Here is a 24,399-nt window from a genome sequence, read left to right on the forward strand (position 1 = left end):
GACAAATATTCATCCACTTTCTTCCCTGTCTTGTGCACCTGGATTACTGCTCCACCCTCCTTCTCTCTCTTGGGCACCTGGATGCCAAACCATAATCTGCCATCAGGTTGATAATGGGGAAACTATGGTTTCTAAGAAAGAGGAAGGATTTCAAATAGGTATGGGAGAGGGAGGATCCTTTATTTTAATAATTTAGAACATTATGCCTGATGAGATTTACTAGGCATCTACCTTTTCATGGACTGTACTAGCTGAAGATTCTCATGGCTATAAAACTTACATTAAAAAGCACTACTATTGACAAACAGCATTTTATTATTGTATTCTCTCTTCTGCAACATATATCTCATTCTTTCCACACAGAAAATTCAAAGGACATTAACAATAGCCTCGAGACCACTAGTGTTGATACACCCATTGCCAAATGAAACCAACTGAAGAAAAATTACTGTCCAGAGAAACAATGCAAGCAGTGAGGATGAATATGCTGTATTCTTTAAAGTCGGGTGCTTACTTGCTTGGTGTTTATTTTCCCAAAGTTCCGGATGTACATGTCATATTCACTCACTGAAGGCAAATCCAACAAACAGAAGCTGACTGAAAAGTCCAGATCAATAAGGCGATGCAGTTCGGAACTACGTTTCCTTGAAAACATTACAAGAAAGCAAAATGTAAATGAGCATAAATCATACAGACAGATGGCATATTGAGTCTAGACATAGTATCAGCGTTAAAGGAAGCTCTTCAGGACCCAGACACATATACTGAAGGAACTTTTTGGGTCAGAAATTCACATTTGCTTTGAGTAAGCCGTTTTGTTCTCATAGATGAAAAGGGGATTTGAGAGTTGCCTGGAGAGTATCGATGGCTATTGTCCACGAGGGCTAAATAGAGCTTCCATTTTTCAGTATCAGAGATATCCCTGAATAGCACCTGCTGGGGGGTAGCCTAGCCACTGGAAGAGACTTTGGCTTCAGCGCCCTGCCTACAGGCCTTCCAGGGGCATCTGTTTGGACACCTGGGTTTGATCCATCAGGGTTCTTTGCATGTTTCTATGAAGAGAATGAAGTAAAGGTCATTCTCTGTGGTTGGGAAATGTTTTTACTTCTGTGTACTTTACAGCACTCTGCATGTTGTTGAAACTGCTATTACTTCCTCCATTATACAGGAGCAACATGTATTTGCTGCCCCCCACCCCCAAATACACTCTACAAGAAGATGCGAGGAAAAATGGAAGGCAGTAGGGAAAGAGGAAGACCTAAAACGAGATGGCTTGACTCAATAAAAGAAGCCACGTCCTCCAGTTTGCAGGATCTGAGCAAGTCTGTTAAAGATCGAACATTGTGGAGGTCTTTCCTTCATAGGGTCGCCATAGGTCGGAGGTGACTTGATGGCACAAAACGCACACACACACACAAGAAGCCGCAAGATGCACTTCTGCAAAAAATGTACACTTTTAACTGCATACTGAAAACATCTTAGATATACACTTTAAAATGTGATAAACGGTGTAGCTCTAAATACGTTTTACAAAAGTACAATCCCAAATAGCCAACACCCTGAGGAAAAATGGAATGATGTGACTCAAAGCAATATTTGGGAACATGGTCACAGGAATATGCAGAGAAAGGCTGGAAAGAAAATCCTCCTGCCCAAAAATAATGTTCATGTGATATCCTAATACTGCACTAGATCTGGCTCAGTCAAGGCTGAAAATGTTCAATTTTTCTACGCGCAGCTATGATGAAACAATTTTGTCTGGTACTAGAGAGAAGCAGTCGAAAAAAAATCAAAGAAATAGTGATACAATGCAGTTTAGAAAGAAAGACCACCAAGAGGGTGCATGAAAGTTTAGAGAAAGTGGATAGGGAGAATTTTTTTCTCCCTCTTCCTTATTAAGAGAACTCTGGATCAGCCATTGGTAAATTAATGCATAGTCAGACAACAGAAAATTTCTTTACACAATTTATGAAATTGTGTAAAACACTTTTACAATGAATCCCAAACTGCAAAACCTTGAGTTAAACACAAGCACTAAAAGTGACTTTGGAAATAGTTATAAAGTATTGTATTATGAATGTACTTAGGAGTATTTATATGTAATGAATGTGGACAATGGGGAGAATTATGTAACCTTCTAATTATAACCTTGTCATATTGTTATTATAAGTTACATTGTTGTATTATCTATTATAGTCAGTTATCATGGTGGTTTATTCCTTTTGTTTCCTCTTGCTGAACAGAAACAAGCAGCTGGGCCTGGGTGAATCATGCAAGTCATGCGGTATCAAGTCGCCTGGTAGCTGCTTCTGGGTCTGATCCCAACGAGTCCTCCCTCAAAGACCAAAACAGTCCTGGAAAGGGCCATGCGCCCTCCCCCTGCCTTTTCTGGACAGAAACCAAGCCTGGAATACTGGCTGAACTGTTATGGTTATCTAGCAACTGCCACTGAGTGCATCTGGCTAAAGATACAGGCATTCCTTATCATTTGGGTTTGTTTGTTTTTTTAGATTTCAGATTTTTCTGCAGACCTGGGGCATTTTTTCAGGTGTGTAGGAAGATCTGTCTTGTCTGATCACGACTCCAATCTCTAGATTTAAGTATCCTCAGATCAGGGTCACTTGGTTATTAGTATGTAAGATGGATAAAGACAACCTCCATATTCAGAAGCAGTATGGCACTGAACACTCAGCTGCTAGCAGGCAGTGTAGAAGAACTACTGACTTCATAAGAACGCAAGACCATTTGTGTTGGATCAGACCAATGGTCCATCTCGTTCGGCATTCTATGTCACACATTGGCCAATGAGATGCCCCAGAAAGTGCCAACTCACCAGGAATTTCAAGCCTTGGCTTCCTGGAAGCAGCTAGTTGGTCATTGTTGGAAATAGGATGCAAGATTGATATTTGATCCAATCTAGTGGGCTGTTCCTGTATTATATAAATTGGGAGTCTCCAAAATGATCACATCACTCTATGTCCCATGCCCTGCATGATGCACCATGGAAATGGCCAGAATGTCTTTTATGTCATCCCCGGCATCTCTGCAGAAAACTGTTATTCTAGAATCATGCAATCATGCATCTCTGTTTCTACTGGATGAGTGGCATTCAATCAATTTATGCCTAGCACACACAAATTCCACATAAAAACACTTTATTGCACTTTGTTACATTACATTACAAAAATTAAAATATTACATGCAAAACCACCTTGCAATAGTTACATGCAGTGGTGATTCTATTTCAATACTACATACTTCTGCTGACTGGCAACCTTTCTGATACTTTGGCGATGTTTGGCGGTTTGGAAATCCATGAACTTCCCAGAAGCAGGACTTCTCCTGGGCGAATCTTGTCTTTCTGTTGGATTATTAAGAAAATATATAACAAAATCTTTAAAAAAGAGAACAGGATACTCTAATATACAAATGATAAACACAGTATGTGAAAATAAATCTTGTAAACTTCACTGGAACTTCATTCTACCTTTGCATCATAGCTCAAAAGCCAATTTAAATGAGTAAAATCAGCAACAGTTAAGATCCTTCCTGGATAAAACCACTTAAGACAGATGGCGTGTGACCACGTTTGAACATTTGCCTGTGTCAAAAACCCTTTCTCATTTAAAAGTAGCAAGGCAGGGGAAAATTTTAGCATAGCCTTGCACACTGTATGGTAGTGTTCTACATGCACAGAATGTTTGATATGGGAAAGCATTCAAATACAAGATTCTGTTCCAGCAGTTGGGGTAACATCTAATAAGATATAGTGTAATTAAGGAAGATAAAGAATGCAAGTGGCAAATAACTCATTCAGTAAAATCCTAAAAGGAGTTAATCCAGTTTAAGACCATTGATTAACTCTGCTTAGGATTTCACTGATTGAGTACTATGAAAATGCACACGAAAAATCCTTGCATTGGGTTCCCTATTGATTTTGGACGGTAGAGATAAGAAGGCTGAGCTTATCAGGACAGAGACAAAAGAAGAGCTTGTGCCTGGAAAGACGGCTTGAGCAGAGAATCATGGCAGCAACTTGCCCTCCTAGATTTGTCCCTTTCTTACCAATGGGCTGACCCAAGAAAACTAGTAGCCTTCCAACAACAGCAGCAACTCTTGACTTGACACGTAACTAAGCCTGGGAAGCATTTCAAGATAGCTGTCAAAGCCACAATTCCCAAAGTGTATAGCTGCAGAAACCTCCCCCAGGGAACACGTCTTCTGCAGGGCCTGCAACGTTCTGGGGGCTGCATACAGGGTCTGCCATTGACAGAAAAGGGATAAATGGGATATGAATTTTGTGTAGTTTGAGAAGGCTGTAACTTTCCAACAATGGATACAGCTGAATATGATTCTGATGATGACTGAAGGTCCTGCATCATCCATCAACGTTGTTATTTTTAGCTACATTTAGAACTAGACTTTGACCTTAAGTTGTACAACTTGGGTTGGATCCTATGGATCTGTTCTACTCGTGGAGGCACTCTCCTCCAGCTTTACCCTGATGAAAGATACTCAGAAGACTTATTCTGCCAGAAAGCAGCGCCTCTGACAGATGAACAGATCTGCAGGATCCAATGTGATGTACAAGAAATTTGTTTGCATCTAAATATGACGGCAAACAAAGTGAAACTTAATCCTGACAAAATGGAGGTGCTACTGGTGGGGGGAAGGTTTGATGTCTCCTGTTCTGGAGGGGTTGACTCCTCCTGAAGAGGCAGGTTCGTAACTCAGAGGTGCTGCTGGACCTGGACCTATGGTTGAATAAACAGGTAGCAGTCGTCGTGACCAGGGTGAGCAGCTGCTGCCCTTCCTGGGTGGCAAAGATCCTGCCACAGTGGTGTACGCCCTCGTAACAGCAAGATTAGATTACTGCAATATGCTCTACATGGGGCTGCCCTTGAAGACTAGCCCTGTTGGTTGTGGCAGCGAAACTTTGGAACTCCCTCATCTGTCTCCCTCTATCACTGTCTTCTTCCAGCAGGTGAAGATTTTTTGCATATGTTTATATGTTTATTTAGTTGTATTAAAGAGTTTATACACTTGTGTTTTAAACGCTGTTTTAATGTTTGAAATGTTTTAATGGTTTGGTGTTTGCTGTCTTAGAGACCATATTTGGGTGGAGAGGCAGCACGGAATTTTGTTTAAACAAACAAGCAATTGCCTCTTCACATACCCATTCCAAGATCCTTTTCACATTCTTCAGGAAGAATTTCACTCTTCCTTTGCTCAGAGAGGAAGGTCTTCACTCTCTCATTTTCGGCATTAATCGCTTTCTGAATTAATTCTATTTCTGAGTTCTTGAGTACAGGAACTTTCTGTACTTTTTCTTCGGCCTCTTTTTCTTCTTCTCGCTCTCGATTCCCTTGGCTCTCAACTTCATCTTCATCGCCCATGTCTTCAAAATCATCTTCGTAATCCTTCAATAAGAACAAGAGTAATTACTTCTTTCAGAGCATAAATGAGCAGCTAAATCCAATGAGGTACTTCAGATATTGTCCTACAAAAGCAAGTCAGTGATCTCTACTGCACTGCCAATTCTACATCTGCAAATCCTCTTTGCCTTCCATTTACCTCTATTGTATCTATTTAAATGCGGATTTCATACCAACAATGAAACCTCAAGAGATGACAACTATCTCCTATAAGAAGTATCCGTTTGATCTGCTTGAAAGAAGCAACAAGGGTTCACACCACGGTATTGGCTGTATTTTGTTTTTTGTTCCAGCATTCATCATCACTTATATGCAGACTTCACAAATGGCTCTGAGATCACAGAGACTAAAATTCCTCTATTCTCATCCATTTTAGATCAGCAGCATTAGTATCATCCCTCTGACCTCTTGAAAGGCTGCCTGTTCGCACTCACCTCGAAATCTTCCTCGTAGTTCACTGAATAATTATCATAATCTGCATCAGAATCAGAGGGATTAGCGATGTCCTTTCTCAGTTCCTAGCAAGGAAGATGCAACAGTAGAATTAAATTGTTATGTAACCGTACAACTAAAAACATTAATGGAATTTATTGTGTAGGAGACCTTATTTGGCTGTTCTGGGCTCTTAAGGAAATGACTCTGGGTTCGATCCTACGAGCCACAAAGCAGGTATTTCCCCATCCTCTTTTCCGCCCAGCATCCCCCTAAGATCCCTGAAAAACTGATTGGGGGGCAGTTTATTTATTTATTTAAAATTTGTATTCCACCCTCCCCATGAGCGGGCTCAGGGCGGATAACAATATATTAAAAATACAATTAAAAATTCATGTTCATTAAAAACAACACATTTAAAACAGGATGGTGGACAGCCATCACAGGGAGGGTTAAGATTTATACACCCCTTTTTTCCAGGCCGGCGGAGGCCCAGCCTCAGCCATATGCCTGGCGGAACAACTGTGTCTTGCAGGCCTGGCGAAAAGATAGTAGGTCCTGCCGGGCCCTGATTTCAGCAGACAAGAGCATTCCACCAGGTGGGAGCCAGGACCAAAAAGGCCCTGGCTGTAGTCGAGGCTAGGCGGGCCTCCTTGGGGCCAGGGACCACCAACAGCTGTTTGTCCCCTGGAGTGTCCTCTGGGGAATATATGGGGAGAGACAGTCCCATAGATACGCTGGTCCCAGTCTGCACAGGGCCTTATAGGTCAATACCAGAACCTTGAATCTAATCTGGTACTCCACTGGCAACCAATGCAGCTCGCGTAAGAACGGTGTTATATGCACCTTATTTAGCACTCTCATAATAACACGTGCCGCTGCATTTTGTACCAGCTGTAATCTCCAGGTCAGGCTCAAGGGCAGCCCCACATAGAGTGAGTTACAGTTGAGGGAGCCTTGTAGACAAAATGCCCTGAGGCATAAGAGGCGACTCTATTTTTATTTATTTACTTAATTTATATCTCACCTTTCTTCCCCAGTAGGGCCCCAAAGTGGTTTACATTGTCCTCCTCTCCTCCATTTTAGCCCAACAACAACCCTGTGAGGCAGGTTAGGCTGAGCGTGTGTGACTGTTCCAAGGTCACTCAAAGGGCTTCCATGGCAGAGCAGGGATTCGAACTTGGGTCTCCCAGATCCTAGTCCAACGTTCAAACCACTCTGCCATGCTGGAAAGGGAATCAGCAAAAATCATTCCCACCTCCCTCTTCTGCTGGCCTGCGATGCATGGTGGAGGAACGTCTCCATTTGCACAAAAGGTCGGAAGGGCCACTTCACCCAATCCAGAGTCCTCGCTGCAGCCCCACCCCCCTGCTATTTGGTCAACGAGTCTTCCTTAACCTATAGCATAGGCCTTTCAATGGTGTTAGGGGGCTGCTGGAGAAGGCAAAGAAAGACCGGCCTCCTGCTCATCAACCCATAGTAATAAAGCACTGCAACATTTTTTCTTGTTTTGCCTTTGCTTGTGGTTTGCCTTTCTTAGTACGCCCCTCCTTGCTAACGTCTTTGTGATGCTAATACATCAATATACAAACATCTGTAAGAGGAAATCATTAAAATGTGGCCAGGAACTTAATTAGAAGCTTAATTCTCAATAGTAAACCTTATTGTCCAGGACGTGCATCATCCTTTTAAGGTGCAAAGGTGCAAGCCTGCAGACAGTAACATGCCCGCCTTAAGTGCCTGCATCAGAATCAAGCCTCAAGGAATTACAGATTAGTGTATTTAGTACTGGGGTTCAGGGATGGTTAGATAGAAGAGGAAGGGTATGAAGAAGTACTTTAATTTGCTGCCTCCGTAATAGCCCACTGGGGATTTACTGCTGGAACGTTTCACTCCTTTTCCGTCCTTTTTTGGAAGCATCCCAGAGCCAATACACACCATCAAATGAGATGGCAGTCAGCCAGTGAGAAGCTTGCAGTTTACCAGGGTTGCTTGTACTGATGGTTATTACATTGCCGGGGTCTGCAAATTGTGGCCACGCTTGGGAAACTACCATTTTTTTTTTACAAGTCATCTGGAAAGTCCCACCCCACTACAATAATCACCTCTAACAATAAGGCCATTCCTAGACTAATTATACCTTATATTAACTGCACAATTTTTGAAAGTTCATTCATTTTTGTACACAGCAGGAGTCTGCATATGTTACATGTGTCATCTGGCTCCAGGGGATTTACCTGCCAAATTGAAAAACATGCTTGACACTGGCATGTAGCTATGTGCTTTTGAGGACGACTGTGCATTATACTGATAAGGAATTTTAATCCACAACAACTGATCTGTAAATAGGTATATTTTACTAATTGTGGCACCAGTTAAACCTTGGCTAAACGAACAGCAGATGCTATTTGGGAGGACAAAACAATGTAGGCAAGACTTGCTGACAATTCAAAGGACAAGCTAAAGAAGAGTATATTGTTTTTGATGAAGAAATCCTGCCTCTTCTGCTCAAAGATGGTAGCATTTCTGTAGAAACTGTGATCCCATATACAGGAAGGCTGGCTGAGCCAGGAGCAACCCCCATAAAAGCCTGATGTCTAATCTTAACACGTAAAAGAACGTCATTCATGACTAAACATTAAGATCAAATTACATATTGCTAATCCGCAATCAGATCTCCCAACATACTTTAAAAGCAGCTGCAGGAAGTGGTGTGGCTTTAAGGGAAGGCAGAGTTTGACCCTCTGCTATGCGCTGTTTTCTGAGCGGAAATCACACCACCACCCCCAGCTGCTATTAAAGGCATAATATCAGGGGAGGATAGATGGATACTAGAAAATGAGTGTAGGGGCAAAATCCACATCGCAGCAGCATCGAAACAAATCGGGGGGCTTTCGTCCAGCTGCTTTTTAAGGCTTAAAAATCACACTGAAAGATTTGGTGACATGTCGTTTGAGTTCTGAGAGGCTGCAGAGAAGATGCCCAGCTACAAGCAGTATTCAGCGGGTGTCTGTTCCAAAGTACTCCTTGGCCATTTGTTAGTTTGGGATATATTACATTTATCTTTCTAAACAGCAATTTTTAATTGATACACGACACCATACTGAGCTATTCCGCTCTAAGTAAAGATGTCTAAGACAGTGGGAGCAGGGGAGACATGAGAAAGTCATGCTTTTCCCTCCGCCTTTGGAAATGTTCTGCTGGATTCAAGTCAATGACAGAAAGTAAGCACTCGCTTACCTCTGAAATCAACAAGGACTAAAACTGCTTAATTTTGGCAGGATCGTGCCCCATATTAGTACTTCTCCTTTTTTTCTCTTTGCGGCTTTGTTTTTTCCTTTGTATATTTTCTTTCTCCGTGATTTTCTGACATTCTAGTATCACCAAAATAAAACTCTCTCACTTGTCTTGTGTCTTCTTTTTCACTCTTGTCTTGGCTTTTTATTTTTTCTTTTGAACTCCTATAAAGAAAAAAAATAGATCGAATGAAAAGGATCATGCACCAAAAAGACATTGTTTCCCAACCGAGAATTGCATTTAAAGTGCTTAGACTTAACAAACAACAAGGAGGCTTTAACTATCCCGACTTGGAACTTTACCAAACAGCCACAAGATTGTTTAACACTTTACAAATTTTAATCTCACCAGATGCTCTTGACTGGATTACTATATTACAATCAGAAATCCAACACAACAAAATACAAAATTTATTTTGGAACACTAAAAAAGATCGTCCTTATAAAATAAATAACCCCTTCTTAGGAGCAATAATCAACACTCGGGACCAAATCAGATACAAAATTATGCCAAAAATATCAAGATTTTCACCTTTTATAGAACAACACTGGTTCCCACCAGGGCAAACGAAAGCTTTTAAAGAAATGTGGCTGCAATCAAATATGACCCACATAATCGATATAGCAACAAATAAAGGAATCATAAGCAAAATAGAAATAGAACACAAAATAAAACATAAAATACATCGGTTTAATTACTTCCAACTCTCAAATATGTTACAACAACTGAAAATACGGAAACTTTTTAAAAAAAATCCAACTGATTTTGAACTATTACTGGATACTAAAGCACTCAAACAAAAGGGATTAATCTCAAAGCTACATAACATCCTTTTAGCCTCAACTCAAATTAAACTCTTAAGATGTCAAACAAATTGGCATTTAGATTGTAAAACAGAATTCACACCAGAACAATGGAGAGAAATCTGGACTTCAAACTTATTAAACTCAAAAGTAATCGCGTCTCAGATCCAATCCTACAAAATACTCCATAGGTGGTATATAACGCCAAAAAAACTCTCATTGATAACTAAAACAAACTCACCACTTTGTTGGAAAGATTGCGGTAATATAGGGACATTCGCACATTGTTGGTGGGGGTGTCCTTGAATAGAAACTTTTTGGAATGATATATTGGATCTCATAAAAGAAATAACAGGTTACAGAATCCCTTTTGACCCCAAAATTTTATTTTTGAATCAATGGAACAATATTGAAATTCCACAAATTAGAAGAGAATTAATCAGTAACCTCTTAGTGGTAGCTAAGAATCTGATAGCCTTAAACTGGAAATCAAAGAAGGTACCCTCAACAGAAAAATGGCTAGAGAAAGTATGGGATCACTACATTCAGGAAAAAATATATGATAGATTATATCAAAATGAACACTACCCAAAAGAAACTGACTTTATAGCAAAATGGTTACCATTTATTGAATTTATAACTATTACTAATCAACAACCCCCTAAACATTTATTCTTTGTTGCACAAGACTGAAGAAATGGCTACTAAGTTTATAAAGCTTTAGTTTTCTTTGAATTAGCAAATTCGTTTATCATTCACCATCTCTCTTCTTTCTTTTAGTACAAAACTATGTATAGAATCAATAGAAATGACAAGTGTATATCTATATATATATGAATATGGTTGTTTGTTCATTTGCAGTTGTTTGTTAACTTTGTTTATTGGATTTGGAAATTTAAAATAAAATATTAAAAAAAAGACATTGTTTCCAAAGAAACAAAATATCTCAGAACTGCTTTACACCTTAAAGGGATAGATTCAGGCGTTAGCCATACTGGTCTGCAGTAGAAGAGCAAGACTCAAGTGCAGTAATGCCTTAGAGACCAACCAGATTTCAACTAAAGGAGCTTTGACTATCAAAAGCTCAAGCCTTGGAAATCTAGTTGGATTGTAAGGTGCTACTGGACTCGAATCTTGACCTTAAAAGGAAATTTTGAAAGAGAGAGAACAGGAGAGCTTCATCTCTTCCTGCTTCCATTATAACTAAAAGGACATGTGATCTGTGGCTCTCTCACATAAAGAAATCCATTCTTTGTCAGAATTAGCAAACTCCTCTCTGCTCAATTTGTAATAGGCTCAGTACTAACACATTTTCTGGGAGAATGCTCAGAGAAAACCTCACCTTTTCCCAAGCGATCTCTTTTGCCAATATTATGTTGGTGCATATGAGCCAATGGGGCCTGGCAGATGGGAATAGTCCCCTGAGAATACCACTAAAGAATCCTGGTTTCTTCTGGATAGGCACCTTTGATTATTAAAATGCTATTTTTTATTTTTTCCTCTGCACTGGAGTGCTGTCATGATGAGGATGAAGGTAAGAAAAATACACAGGAAGAAAATTTGTTTCTTCTAGTAAAGAGGGATTTTAAAAAATTACATTTTTGTGACTTTATTTTTTTTTAATCTGCACTAGAGCACAACTCTACATTTTCAGCCTTTCTTGCTACAGTGGTCAACACGACTGCCGACGGCTTGGAGAAAATTGTCTAGTCTCTTTAACAGAGCCTTATTAGGATGTTGTTTACCAGGTTATGTTAGTTACTTCCACGCCATGAAAAGCTTCAGCTGTCCATTTCCACATACTAAACACACATTAAGCATTCTATACATTAAAATGACATTTTTTTCTCCAGGCCTGTTGGCAACTCTAGTGGTCCAGTGTGAGCAAAAAATTATAAGCTGAACAAAAGGCCCACTTCCCTGTAAAGAGTTAACATTTAAAAATTTAAGCTTGTGTGCCCAAAAAGTAGTCTAGAAAACCCTATGATAATTTTTACATTCTGAACCTAAGAGCTTTTACAAAAATGATACTCAAATCAAAATATGCAAGTGCATCACGAAGCTAACAACTTCATATTCCAAATCAGTTACTTATGAACTTTGGTGATATCGCTCGTCAGCAGAGTTCCAAACCACCTTACATTACAATCAATGCAATCCTAAAAAGGGTTACTCCAATGTAAAGGTAAAGATAGTCCCCCTGTGCAAGCACTGAGTCATTACTAACCCATGGGGGGACGTCGCATCACGATGTTTTCTTGGCAGACTTTTTGTTACGAGGTGGTTTGCCATTGCCTTCCCCAGTCATCTACACTTTACTCCCAGGAAACTGGGTACTCATTTTATCGACCTCAGAAAGATGGAAGGCTGAATCAACCCTGAGCCAGCTACCTGAACCCAGCCTCAGCCAGGATCCAACTCAGGTTGTGTGAGCTGAGCTTGGGCTGCAGTTCTGCAGCTTAACACTCTGCACCAATCTAAGCCCATTGAAACTGGAGTAACTCTTCTTAGGATTGCACTGAATGTCCAGTTATGTTCCTTTGGAACATCTACCACAATAGTTATGTTGGAACATTTCAAGAAATAACAGATACAGACATAAGTACAGCCTTCTGGATCAGACTAACGGTTTATCTAGTCCAGCTTCTTTTTTCATACACCAGCCAATCAGTTGCCCTGGAGGGGGCCAACAAGACATGAAGACCAAGGCCTTCCCCTGAAGCGGCCTCCTAGCACTGGAATTCAGGGGTTTACTGCTATTAATAATGGTGGTTTCCTTTAGTAATAATGACTAACAGCCTTTGATAGACATATCCTCCTCCTTTGCTGCTCTGGACAATGGAGACACATTTCTAAATAAGTATAAATAATATGAAGTATTTAAATACAGCATACCTTTCATGTAGATAGTCAGTTTCACCTTCATGCTTTGAGCTTCTCCCTTGGCTTCTGTGTTCCCTATGCTGAAAAATAATTTTTACAATTACAATCATTTGCTGTATTCAATATCTTCCTATCTGAGGGAAGCAAACAAGAGGGTCTCCTTATATCAAAATATTTAACACAGATATCTTGATTTTTGTAGTAGACAAAAATGTTTATTATATATAATGAAATGATGTACACCCTGCCTGCCAAATTCTCAAGGTGGCTTAGAAAGCAGTGAAAAGATAATAATAAAGACGTAATAATTATAATAATAAATAACTAAAATACAAATTCTAGGTGAGAAAAGCAAACAACAGTACTCACAAATTCCATTTTTCTCCCAAATGGAAACCAAAAGTGGCTTACCACATGCTCCTCTTCTGATGTGGATCTTGCATGTGTGCAGAAGATTATGAATAAATGAAACATGCAGCTGAGTGCTGTATCATGACACAGCCCTCATGCTAGATAGTGGCTGCACTTCCATACATGCTTACTAGGGAGCAAGGCCCACTGAATGCAATCAGATTTATTTCCAAGTAGACACACACAGGCTCGGGCTGTTAAGTGAGTTTACATCAGTACTTCAACTACAAGGGAAAGTGTGCTTTAAACATATGTGACCAGTAACCTCTGAGAGACTTATGAGTCGTTTGATTATTTATACTCTGATATTCATTTTTCTGGTTCTTATCAAGAGCTGCTGCTTCCTAACTGGATCAACTGAACCCAGACAAGACAGAAGTGATGCTTGTTGGGAAGGCAGAGGTCCCGAAGGACACTGTACTCCCCACTTTTGATGGAGTTCGTCTGACCCTTGCAGACGTGGTTGAGAACCTTGGAATTCTACTGGATTCAGCGCTATTACTAGAAAACCAAGTTAAGGCAGCCGCAAAAAAATGCTTTCTACAACCTCTCCATAGCCTGGAAAATGGCTTCTTATCTCGACACAGCCGATCTGGCCACCTGGATCCATGATATGGTAACATCAAGACTTTACTATTTAATGCCCTATACACAGGTCTCCCATCTAAACTAACTAGGAAACTCCAATTAGTGCAAAATGCTGCGGCTCAACCATTATCAGGAGCGAACAGGAGCATGAACATCATTCCCTTCCTGCAGTCACTTCATTGGCTACCCATTAGTTGCCGTGCTCAGTTCAAGGTATTGGCTATCACTTACAAAGCTCTTCACGGCCTTGGTCCAGCATACCTATGGGGCTGCCTCCCTCCATATGCTACTCCACCGCAGCTTCGCTCTTCCAAACAGGGTCTCCTGCAGATGCCATCCTGCACATCGGCAAAATCAACAGCAGCCCGTACACGGGCTTTCTCTGTAGAGGGCCCTACCCTGTAGAATGGTCTGTCTGAGGAGGTCAGGAGAGCCCCCACTCTCCTGGCTTTCCGCAAATGATGCAAAACCGAATGATTCAAAAAGATTTTTTACTCAGAGGGCTGTATTGTAGGGAGGGGATCTCAGATGATCTGCTAATGAGTTAGGAACCACAGACTTCACCACTATGTTGTAGTGGATTCCTGCTAATGTTACGTCTTTGTGTACTTTTATCTATTTACCCTATGGCATTGTTTATGGAAATGTTCTTGATATTGACTGTACTAATCTCACACTGTGTACTCTGCCTTCAGTCTCAGTGAAAAAGGCAGACTATAAATGACATAAAGAAATAATAAATAAGTAAGCCCAACAGAGGAAGAATGGGATATAAACATGATTGATAAAATAAAACATTAATCATCAGTGACCTCATCAAAATACATTTTAACTAATAATTGCTCTTTGGGAAAAAATGTCATGTAATACTTTTTTATTCAAGTCACAGTATCTTTCTATTTCCTCGCCTAAGCAAAAGTGAGACTGTAATAAATTTCTTCCTCTAGAAAACTGTGTTCTAGGCAAAATGATAAAGTTCCTGACTAAAACTTCTCTTGGCAATGCTACAGATCTAAAGACAATGAAACACAAACCTTGTGGTCTCTTTTCTTCATGTCACTGTTTTCTTTCTGTTGCCTTTCACTGCTCTCTCTATAACGTCTGTCTTCGTGAAGGGGTCGCTCCTTATGTACTTTGGGTGCGTGGCCTTCTTCCCCATCCTTGTCAGCCGTAAGACTTCTTTCTTTCAACTGCTTCTCTTTTCCTTCCACCATCGAGCGTTCCCACTCTTTCCTCTCCCTGTGCCTTTTCTTCCTGTCTTTGTCAGGGTCATGCTCCTTGTGTGACTTGTGTCTGTGTTCGCATTCTTCATCTCTGTGTTTTGAAATCTCACTCACAAAGTTCTTGGCCTCCCCATTCTGCAAAAGAAACGGTTTTAAACATGAAACGGTTTTAAACATGATCCAAAACATTTGGATCAGAAAGATTGATGTATAGCAACAACAAAACACTGTGTTTATACATTGCTATTCTAGACAGATTAGTGCCCCACTCAGAGCAGTGAACAAAGTCAATGTTGTTATTATCCCCACAACACAGCTGGGGAGCTGGGCTAAGAGGAGTGGATTACCCAAAGTCACCTACTGAGTTCATGGCAGTCGTGAGATTCAAACCAGCAGAGTGCTGATTCACAACCCAACAACTTAACCGCTATGCTACAGCAGCTCTCAGAAATGATAATAAAGATGCATAGAACTTATGGAACCAGTTGCCTAGTAGTCTGGATACCACAAGGAGGTTCTATACCTCTTTGATCTGGAAAGTAGCAGACAAGGAGGGAAAGCCCTTCTTATCTTGACTACTGATAGAGATAATAAAATTACTGGAAATTTTGAAGCTGTGGAACCCCCCACCAGCACAACCTTTTTAGGGAAAATTGAAACATATTTAGTATGTTGTCATCAAATCTGAACTTATTTTATTTATAGAATTTAGAAATGTCTGTGTAATAGCAGTGGGGACAGCTCAGCTCTTCTCAAGCCATCCAGGGCTCTGCTCATTCTATTCAGCAAAAGAGGGCGGTGAGATGATGTCACAACATGCAAATACTCTCCTGATGGCCCAGCCTAGCAAAATGTCTACAGTTCACAGATACGTCATTTTTAAAAAAATTAAAAATAAAAAAGCTTTGTGTCTTGTCCATTTTCATTAGTTTGTTCTTACAAAACAAAACCCTTCTAATTTACAATATGGGTATTCTGATGGTTTCAATATACAAATTTCAATACGGCCTGTGATCTTCCATAATTTTTGAAGGCTAAGGCCAATATCCTGAAGTAAAGATAGGCACGAACTGCAAGATGAACTAAAGTTTGACACGAACTGGGCCGATTCGTGCTTCGCAAACCAGTGGTTCGTGGAAGCCTATTTTCCATGAACTTCCACGAACTGGTCTGCCAGTTTGTTTGGTTCATGTAAAAGCCCAATACCCCTTTCTGTGCAGCTGCAAAGTGGCATGGAAAGGGGCATTTAAACCCCCCCAATCAGCTGTTTGTCAGGGAGATCCCCGACAAGCAGCTGATTGGAGGGTTTAAATGCCCCTTTCCGTACTGATGCGAAGCGGCAGGGAAAAGGTCATTTCATCCTCTGATCAGCTGCTTGTCGGGGAATCTCCCCAACAAGCAGCTGATCCAAGCCTGCAGGGGTGATATGCCCCTTTCACTGCCACTGCGAAGCAGCACAGAAAGGGGCATTTAAACCCCGGATCAGCTGCTTGTCGGAGAGATCCCCTAAAAGCAGCTGATCCAAGCCGGTGGGGGGAATGCTCCTTTCCTTTCTGCTGTGAAGCAACACAGAAAGTAGCATTTAACCCCCAGATCAGCTGCTTGCCAGGGATCTCCCTGACAAGCAGCTGATCCAAGCTGGTGGGGGGTGAAATGCCCCTTTCCCTGCTGCTACAAAGCAGCACAGAAGGGGCATTTAAACCCCTGGATCAGCTGCTTGTCGGGGATCTCCCCGTGAAGCAGCTGATCCAAGCCTGCAGGGGGGGAAATGCCCCTTTCTGTGTCACTGCAAAGCAGCAGGGAAAGAGGCATTTCACTGCCCAATCAGCTGCTTTTCAGGGATCTCCCCAACAAGCAGCTGATCCAAGCCTGTGGGGGTAAAATGCCCCTTTCTCTGCCGCTGCAAAGCAGCACAGAAAGGGGTATTTAAACCCCCGGATCAGCTGCTTGTTGGGGATCTCCCCGACAAGCAGCTGACCCAAGCCAGTGGGGGGAATGCCCCTTTCCCTGCCGCTGCGAAGCAGCACAGAAAGGGGCATTTAAACCCCCGGATCAGCTGGTTGTCGGGGATCTCCCCGACAAGCAGCTGATACAAACTGGTGGGGGTGAAATGCTCCTTTCCATTCTGCTTCGCAGCAGCATGGAAAAGGGTATTTAAACCTCACACACCACGAACCGGTTCGCAAACTAGGGCAAGTTCGTGAAAGTTCATGGTTCATGAAACGGGACAAACCACGAACCACACAGTTCGGTTTTTTCCTGGTTTGTGCCCAACTCTATCCTGAAGAACAAATTTTATTCTTTTGAAGACATTTTCAAGCTCTTGCATTAATTCATAGGCAGCTAAATTGTACAAAAAGTCTAATAATCACAATACCAATGATAATAATAGCTGGTGATACGTTCTAGACAATGTTCATGAAATGCCATTGCGTTCTGAGGAGTGTGTACTTTGAGTTTTGTGCAAAATTGATATGTTTTCATGTTGACATGGTTGCTGCATTCCCAAAAAATACAGCAAATGAATTGTGTTTAAATGTGACAGAATGGGATTACCTACTGGGATGATACTTCCATTGACACTGGAGATTTTGCCTAATCTATTTATTAGCTGCCTCTCACTTTTATCTTCTGTTGCTGTGTAACGCCCGCCAATGTCTTTCCTTCTCTTACCTTTGTCTCTGAATGTCTTCTTTCTTTTTCTTCACCTCTCGCTTTTGAATGATCTAAAATATAATCCAATCAATAAAATTAATAAATCTTGAGACCACTGGAGTATCATTATATAGGTGGTTCTTAGTGATTTTGAGGTGCTAGGCAAAAGTCAAGAATGCGCCCCCCTTTATTTCCACCTAACACACTCCAAGCAAGAATACAGCACACAAATTACATAATTAAAAAATGGACTGCATTTTTGTTTTGACTTTACCCTATTTTCCACCATCAGTATTTCCTATCACCCCCACTGGCTCTCAGCACCACCAACCCCAACTAGGGCCCTGGTATACAGGTAAAATCACCCTGCCATGGGTGGGCTACATATATATCAACATAATGGGAAAGTATGTTGTAATATGACTGGTGGAATGTATGTTAACCCATCCAATAAATTTTTTTTTAAAAAAAGATCACCCTGCCACTATCTTATAGTCTATGCGTATGTCCAGTTTTGCAAGAAAACCCTTAGGCTTGTTATAAGAATTTCAAACATATTTTACAGGAATATATCCACACATTCTATATAAAAGCTAAGTTAATAGTGCAATCCTAAACAGAGTTACTTCCTTCTAAGCCCACTGACTTCAACAGAAAGGCCTCTGATTAGGATTGCATTATGTATCATACTTGGGGTGAGGAATTGCTGAAAACTTAGAAAAAACAGTATATAAACCAGTCTAATTTCCCTTTAAGACTAGCTCATTTCTTAGATTTCACTTCAAGTATCTAATCTGTCTTCCAATTCAATCCCTTTTGTATGTTTTATATGCATTAGAACATGGGAAAGAAACATACCTCTAGAAGGGCAATGCTATCTAAGGACATTGTGGCTGACTGGCCTTCGTGAAAAGCCATAAAACTGGCTTTCTGAATGCATATGCAGAGAAAATTGCAAAAGAACACACCAAAAATTAGGGAGAATGCCCCACAGGAGTAATGACAGATTCCATTGAAAGTAGAAATGGGAACATCAAGGAACTGAGAGCCAGTGCATATATGGCTAGAGTGATTGACTCGGATCTGGGTGACCCAGGTTCAGTTCCATGCTCTGCCATGTAAGCTCGCTGGGTGACCTTAGCCTAGCCACATACTCTCAGCCTAACCTAGCTCATAGGGTTGTTGTGAGGAAAAAAATGGAGGAGAATGACGTAAGCTGCTTTGGGTCCCCTGAGTGGTAAGCTGCAGTACTGCAGCCCAAGCTCTGCTCACTACCTGAGTTTGATCCTGGCAGAAGCTGGGTTCAGGTAGCCAGCTCAAGGTTGACTCAGCCTTCCACCCTTCCGAGGTCGGTAAAATGAGTACCCAGTTTCCTGGAGGTAAAGTGTAGATGACTGGGGAAGGCAATGGCAAACCACCCTGTAACAAAAGTCTGCCAAGAAAATGTGATGTGATGTCCCCCCATGGGTCAGTAATTGCACAGGGGACTACCTTTACCTTTTACCTTGAGGAGAAAGATGGAGTATAAATGAAGTAAAATAAAAAAATAAAATAAGTAAATAAAATAAAAAAACAAAAGTAAGGTTAAGAACACCCTTATTTATTGAATCTGCCATCTTACTGTAGGCAGACTGCATTCAAAAAGAAGATGAAAAGAAAAAAAACCCTAAAGCCCAGAGCAGCCTCTAATCACACGTTTAATGAAAATAGTCAAACAAAATACCAATTGTGGCGTTCTTCTTAATTTTAGGAAGGTTATTTCAAAATGCATACAGTGCACAAATCAGCCCACCTCCATAATCACTGTCTCGTCTTCTGTGGTGTTCTTTATTCCTTTCCCCATAAATGTCCACCATATTTTGCACATGTGTATGATTACGATCATCTTTCCTATGCTTCCTCTCTCTTTCTCTTCCACTGTATTGCTCTCCACCTTTTCCAGCACTATGTTTTTCTTCTTTGGTGTGTCTGTCGTGAGTAGCCTTAGCCTTTTCTCTCTCTCGTTCTCTAGGATGATCTCTTTCTCTTCCTCTCTCTTTCCGTTCTTCCCTATGCTTTTCGCTTGATTTAAACCTTGCCTTTTCACCTGTTTTTTCTTTTGATTTTACTCTGTCCTTGTCTGGTTCTTTGTGCAAAGAAAATTTGTAGTCATCAATATCACGGCCATCTCTTTCTTGCAGTTTTCTCTCTCGATGTCTACTGTCATCAGACTGACTATTTGATCGAGATCCCTGAAAAATGAAACCAGGAACAATAATAACTAATGCTTGTATACTACTTCTCATTTTCCAAACATCACCTTTTGCAAATTATGGCTGAGATCCACAAACAATGGAAGCTCTAAATCCTAGGATTGCTTAGTGTGCAATAGACCTTTAACTGATTCCGCACACGTTGAATAATGCACTTCCAATCCTCTTTATAGATCATTTGAAACGGATTTTTTCATGTGCGGAACAAAAAATCCATCTCAAATGATTGATAAAGTGCATTGAAAGTGCATTATTCAACGTGTGTGGAATCAGCCAGTGCTCAGATTTATTTTATAACAGAAATGGCCAATTTCTGCATTCTTGAAGGCCACTGTATTTTTCAAACTCTGATATGAAAGCCGAGATAATTTATGGCCTTCCATTAAAGTCAGGATCTATATTAAAATTGGCATTGACTGGGAATGAGCCTTCACAGCTGTGGAACACAGATGCTTGGACACTATAAGGTCACCATTTGGAGAAGGTGACCAAGGAATACCTGCTTCCTGAAAGATCTCTTCAAGAGACAGGGAATTACCTTTCCAGAACGTGCAAGAGTAATGTAATAACCTCAATGTTTCTTTTTTCTTACAAGCGAAAATTAGGAACAAGAGTTTTTAACACACCTTAATTAAAATGTGGAAGAGCCACCAGAGGCCAGATAAAGTAGCTTAGGTGGAAGGTAAGGATATGACCACCTGTTTGCTAACCTTGATCTACAGCAAGCATTTCATTTCTATTTCAGCATGAGTAATTTTGCTTAGAATAGTGCTGAAAATCTTTTATGAATATTCTCTTCTGAAGGCACTTAAAAGAGGCAATTTCAGATTTTAATCTAAAATTCCAATGGATCTGGGTATCTTTGAATACTAATCTATAACATTAAACCCGGGGGGGGGGGGTTGAGATGAATGTATAACATTATTTGGTTAAGCTTCAAAGAACTGTTCTACAAGTCCGACACATCCAGGGGATCTTTGTATTTATTGACTGGCAAACACCCATGCTACATGGGCCAGCTGATTCGGAAATATAGTGAATTAAAAAAGAACTTTCCTATTGAGGATAGGAATGTACTATTCTCAGAACACTGTCAAAAGTCCATTGTGAACACCTAAGTTTTTGTCTGTGTGCACCTAAAATGTAGCTGTTTGGACCCTAGTCATTAAGTTCACAATAAAATATCAATAGAAGAACGATATCAATCAAGTATTTTATAAATATTACCCTAAGATGCTTCTTTAGTTCATCTGATTTCCAAGTGTCTTCTCTGGTTCTTCTCTAGAAAAGGAATATAGATATTTCTTAAACTGGGTGGGGACTATTCACACATTGTCCTTTGAGCATCTGGGCCTGTAACAGCAATTTACCCACATCTGCATTGGCCCTTATCCTATAGTGCTAGCAGCACTGGGGGGAGGGGAGAAAACCTGAAGTCCCGATTTGTGAGATTAAAGGAAGAGGGCTTGCATCAAGCTCTAGTGTGAACTTCAAACAACTGGATCTCGTTTACCTCAGTGAAGTCAATGGAACAAGACAGGGTGGGTTACTTGTATCCATCTCTCTTCTGACTGTTATTAAGAGCTGCATCTCATATCGCATCTTTCCTACATGCATATAGGGAAAAGTGCCATGTGTAAAGATCATACCAGTTTCTGTTTCACTGAGGAGGGGCTTGGCTTGTTGGCTACCCAGGGCAACTATCTGTCCACTGTGTCAAACAGGATGCTGGACTACAAAGACCATCTGTCTGAACCGTCAGGTCTCTTCTTATGTTCGCTGTATAGTCAAATATAGTGGCATATACTTTTTTTCCTACACAAAAGTGTAGGACATAAGACAAGCGTTGTGCATTAAGCAGCCCAAATTTAAAAGCTGCTGGTGTGAAAACATGAATTGTTCAATGTTTCATCCAATATTTATTTATTACTTTCATTTATAGTCCACCATTCTCAGTGGGACCCAAGGTGGATTACAATAAAAAAAACCTTTTCTGTCGATCAGCAGGCAGATTTCAAAACAAGGTAACATCAGCTAATCTGTAAGTGGATCGCAAGATAGTATAATGTTTGAATCAAATGGCGAAGACAAAATAATGCAGTTGGGCTGGGACTGCCAAACAGGGGGAGAAGACAGAATAACACATGCAAACATATCTGTTTAAGGCAACAAGTTAATCAGTGTAGGAAAGCCTTTATCCCTAAGCCTTTATCCCTAATAAAAATAAGAACAACAGATTTTTAATTTAATTCTTCAATTAATGTCTGGCAGTGCTGAACTAGAAAAATAGACTAACCTACAACCAAGGTTTAAGCCTGTGTACTTTATGGGACCAAATCCACTAAAAGCCAGATTTTTTTTTCTTTTAGCGGTGATTAGTTTATCTAAAAGTTTTTTAAAAGCAAAGAACATAAAACTATCGACTCTCCGCTACTCAAAGCAATTATTCAACTACAATCCTCTGAATATTTATATGGCATCAGATCCACTGCATTTAGTGGAAAATACTTTCAAGTAAACTTGCTTAGGACTAAGCTGCATGGTTAGAGGAACAGCACAAAAAGTAATTTAGGAAAATCCAAGGAATGGGGTACAACAACAAACAACTATGTTAGTCAACCTAAACAGGAAATCAGGGGTTTCCCTGTCCCCAGTGCAGCATTTGAGGGGCAAAGTTTTATTTATTTACTAAATAAATTGAATTAATTCTGTCCCACAAATGAGACTGGAATCTGAGAAATTAGAAGTTGAGTTTCAAGGGCCAAACTATGGTCTGCCAAGCCCACGACCAGACATTTTCTTTACCATATTTATCTGAAAGGAAGATGACCTTGAATGGAAGACAGCACCCCAAAATGGTTATACACAAAAAGTTTTAAAATGATTATTTACATATCAATTTTTGCATGCAAATTTAAGATGATTCCTTATTTTTCTCGATGGTTCTCCAGGGGGGAAAAAGCGAAACTTCCTCTAGAAAATGGACAGTATACTTCTATCTTGCCCTTCCTGCAAGGAGTCACACATGGTTCAGCACTCCTCCATTTCAGCCCCACAACCACCCTGTCAAGTAGCCTAGGCTGAGAGAGTGTGAATGACCCAGGGCTACTCATTGAGCTTTACAGCAGAGCAGAAGATTTGAACCTGACTCTTCTAGAGCCTTGTCTAACAACTACATCAAGCTGGCTCTGTTTGGTAGAGAGAGATTAGGAGAAGGAAGTACAAAGACAGGTTTAAGAAATGACAGCAACAGAAGTTCAGAGATGTAGAGGAGTGACAGGAAAGCGTACAGTAATGGGTGGGTTGCTGCAGCACTAGAGGAGCACACTCAAGCTTATTCAATGCAGATCAATTACTCATCTGAATCCTTTCGCTACCATGCCACGCTCACAATGATGCTTGTGAACCAAGTACCGTACACTTCTGCCATCCTTCCAGTGCACACTTATGGGTGAAATGATCATTCCTCTGACTGCGCTCTGATACATGCAGTGGCAACTTTGAGGAATCAGGGGTGTGTGGGAGGGAGGTAGTTGTGAATTTCCTGCATTGTGCAGGGGGTTGGACTAAATGACCCTGGAGGTACCTTCTAATCCTATGATTCTATGAATTCCAAGCACACTTCATGTGAAAGTAAACCTTACTAAACACACTGGGACTTTCATGCCCTGAAAGGGTACATAGGAGCATGGTGCATCGCACAATGCACTTTACAACCTCAGCATGCTTCATATACTTACTTGGAAGCCAACACCACTGAGTTCAAGTGGTGGTGTCAGGGCTTACTCGCAAGCACAGGATGGCAGCCCTCTGTAGCCGAAGCCTCTGTATGATTACTTGGAAGATTGCCTGGAACTTATTCCCAAGTAAGCGTGCCTAGGAATTCCGCCCTGCAGTGCAATCCGTGCTCATTTACTCAGAAGACAGTCCCATGGAGCTCAACAGGGCTTATATGCTTGAGACTTAAACAGCAATTGCCTGCCTATGGTACAGGGAAATAGCAATCGTCCTGGATCTGCCTAAAAGCAACCGGTTGCCAACCTCTAGGCGGGGCCTGGGGTTCTCCCGGAATTACCAGTGATTGCCAAACTTCAGAGATCAGGTCTCCTGGAGGAAATGGCAGCTGGACGGGGCTTGGCCTCTACGGTATCACATCCCCGCGGAGCTCCCACCCCTCCCAAAACTCTGCCCTCTACATCCCATCCCCTAATTTCCAGGCATTATCCGAGCCAGAGTTGACAATCGTCCGACAACCTGGTTGGGCGAGACCGGTACAAGATTGACACCACTGTCTTGTCCCCTGTCCTCGCCAAGGCCACTTACCTTATCACCTTCCATAGCGGCACCCCAAAGTCCAGCATCTCCAAGTCGCTATGGCTTCATCTCGGACTCTAAAATCTGCAGGCCGCAGCTAGGTTAG

The 24,399-nt window shown here is 41.0% G+C and overlaps 1 protein-coding gene across 3 annotated transcripts in view; it reads right to left on the reverse strand.

Moving 5' to 3' along the window:
- The window catches only part of DYNC2I1 (dynein 2 intermediate chain 1), a 41,354-nt gene extending 16,955 nt beyond the window's left edge, over nucleotides 1–24,399 (reverse strand). Inside the window, exons 1-11 of one of the 3 annotated variants that reach the window (XM_054992170.1) lie at nucleotides 24,303–24,399; nucleotides 21,207–21,260; nucleotides 19,814–19,958; nucleotides 17,746–17,798; nucleotides 14,884–15,207; nucleotides 12,863–12,930; nucleotides 9,271–9,328; nucleotides 5,870–5,953; nucleotides 5,177–5,420; nucleotides 3,259–3,361; nucleotides 515–644 (exon numbers count right to left, since the gene is read on the reverse strand). In XM_054992170.1, coding sequence (XP_054848145.1) covers nucleotides 515–644; nucleotides 3,259–3,361; nucleotides 5,177–5,420; nucleotides 5,870–5,953; nucleotides 9,271–9,328; nucleotides 12,863–12,930; nucleotides 14,884–15,207; nucleotides 17,746–17,798; nucleotides 19,814–19,958; nucleotides 21,207–21,260; nucleotides 24,303–24,317 — 1,278 coding nt within the window. In that variant the 5' untranslated portion in view covers nucleotides 24,318–24,399. Of the gene's footprint in view, nucleotides 1–514; nucleotides 645–3,258; nucleotides 3,362–5,176; nucleotides 5,421–5,869; nucleotides 5,954–9,107; nucleotides 9,195–9,270; nucleotides 9,329–12,862; nucleotides 12,931–14,883; nucleotides 15,208–17,745; nucleotides 17,799–19,519; nucleotides 19,959–21,206; nucleotides 21,261–24,302 lie in introns of those variants that run through there. The other 2 variants (XM_054992169.1, XM_054992171.1) reach the window with 2 other exon arrangements.

The sequence above is a fragment of the Eublepharis macularius genome, chromosome 11 (genome assembly GCF_028583425.1).
Source record: "Eublepharis macularius isolate TG4126 chromosome 11, MPM_Emac_v1.0, whole genome shotgun sequence".
Classification (NCBI taxonomy): Eukaryota; Metazoa; Chordata; class Lepidosauria; order Squamata; family Eublepharidae; genus Eublepharis; species Eublepharis macularius.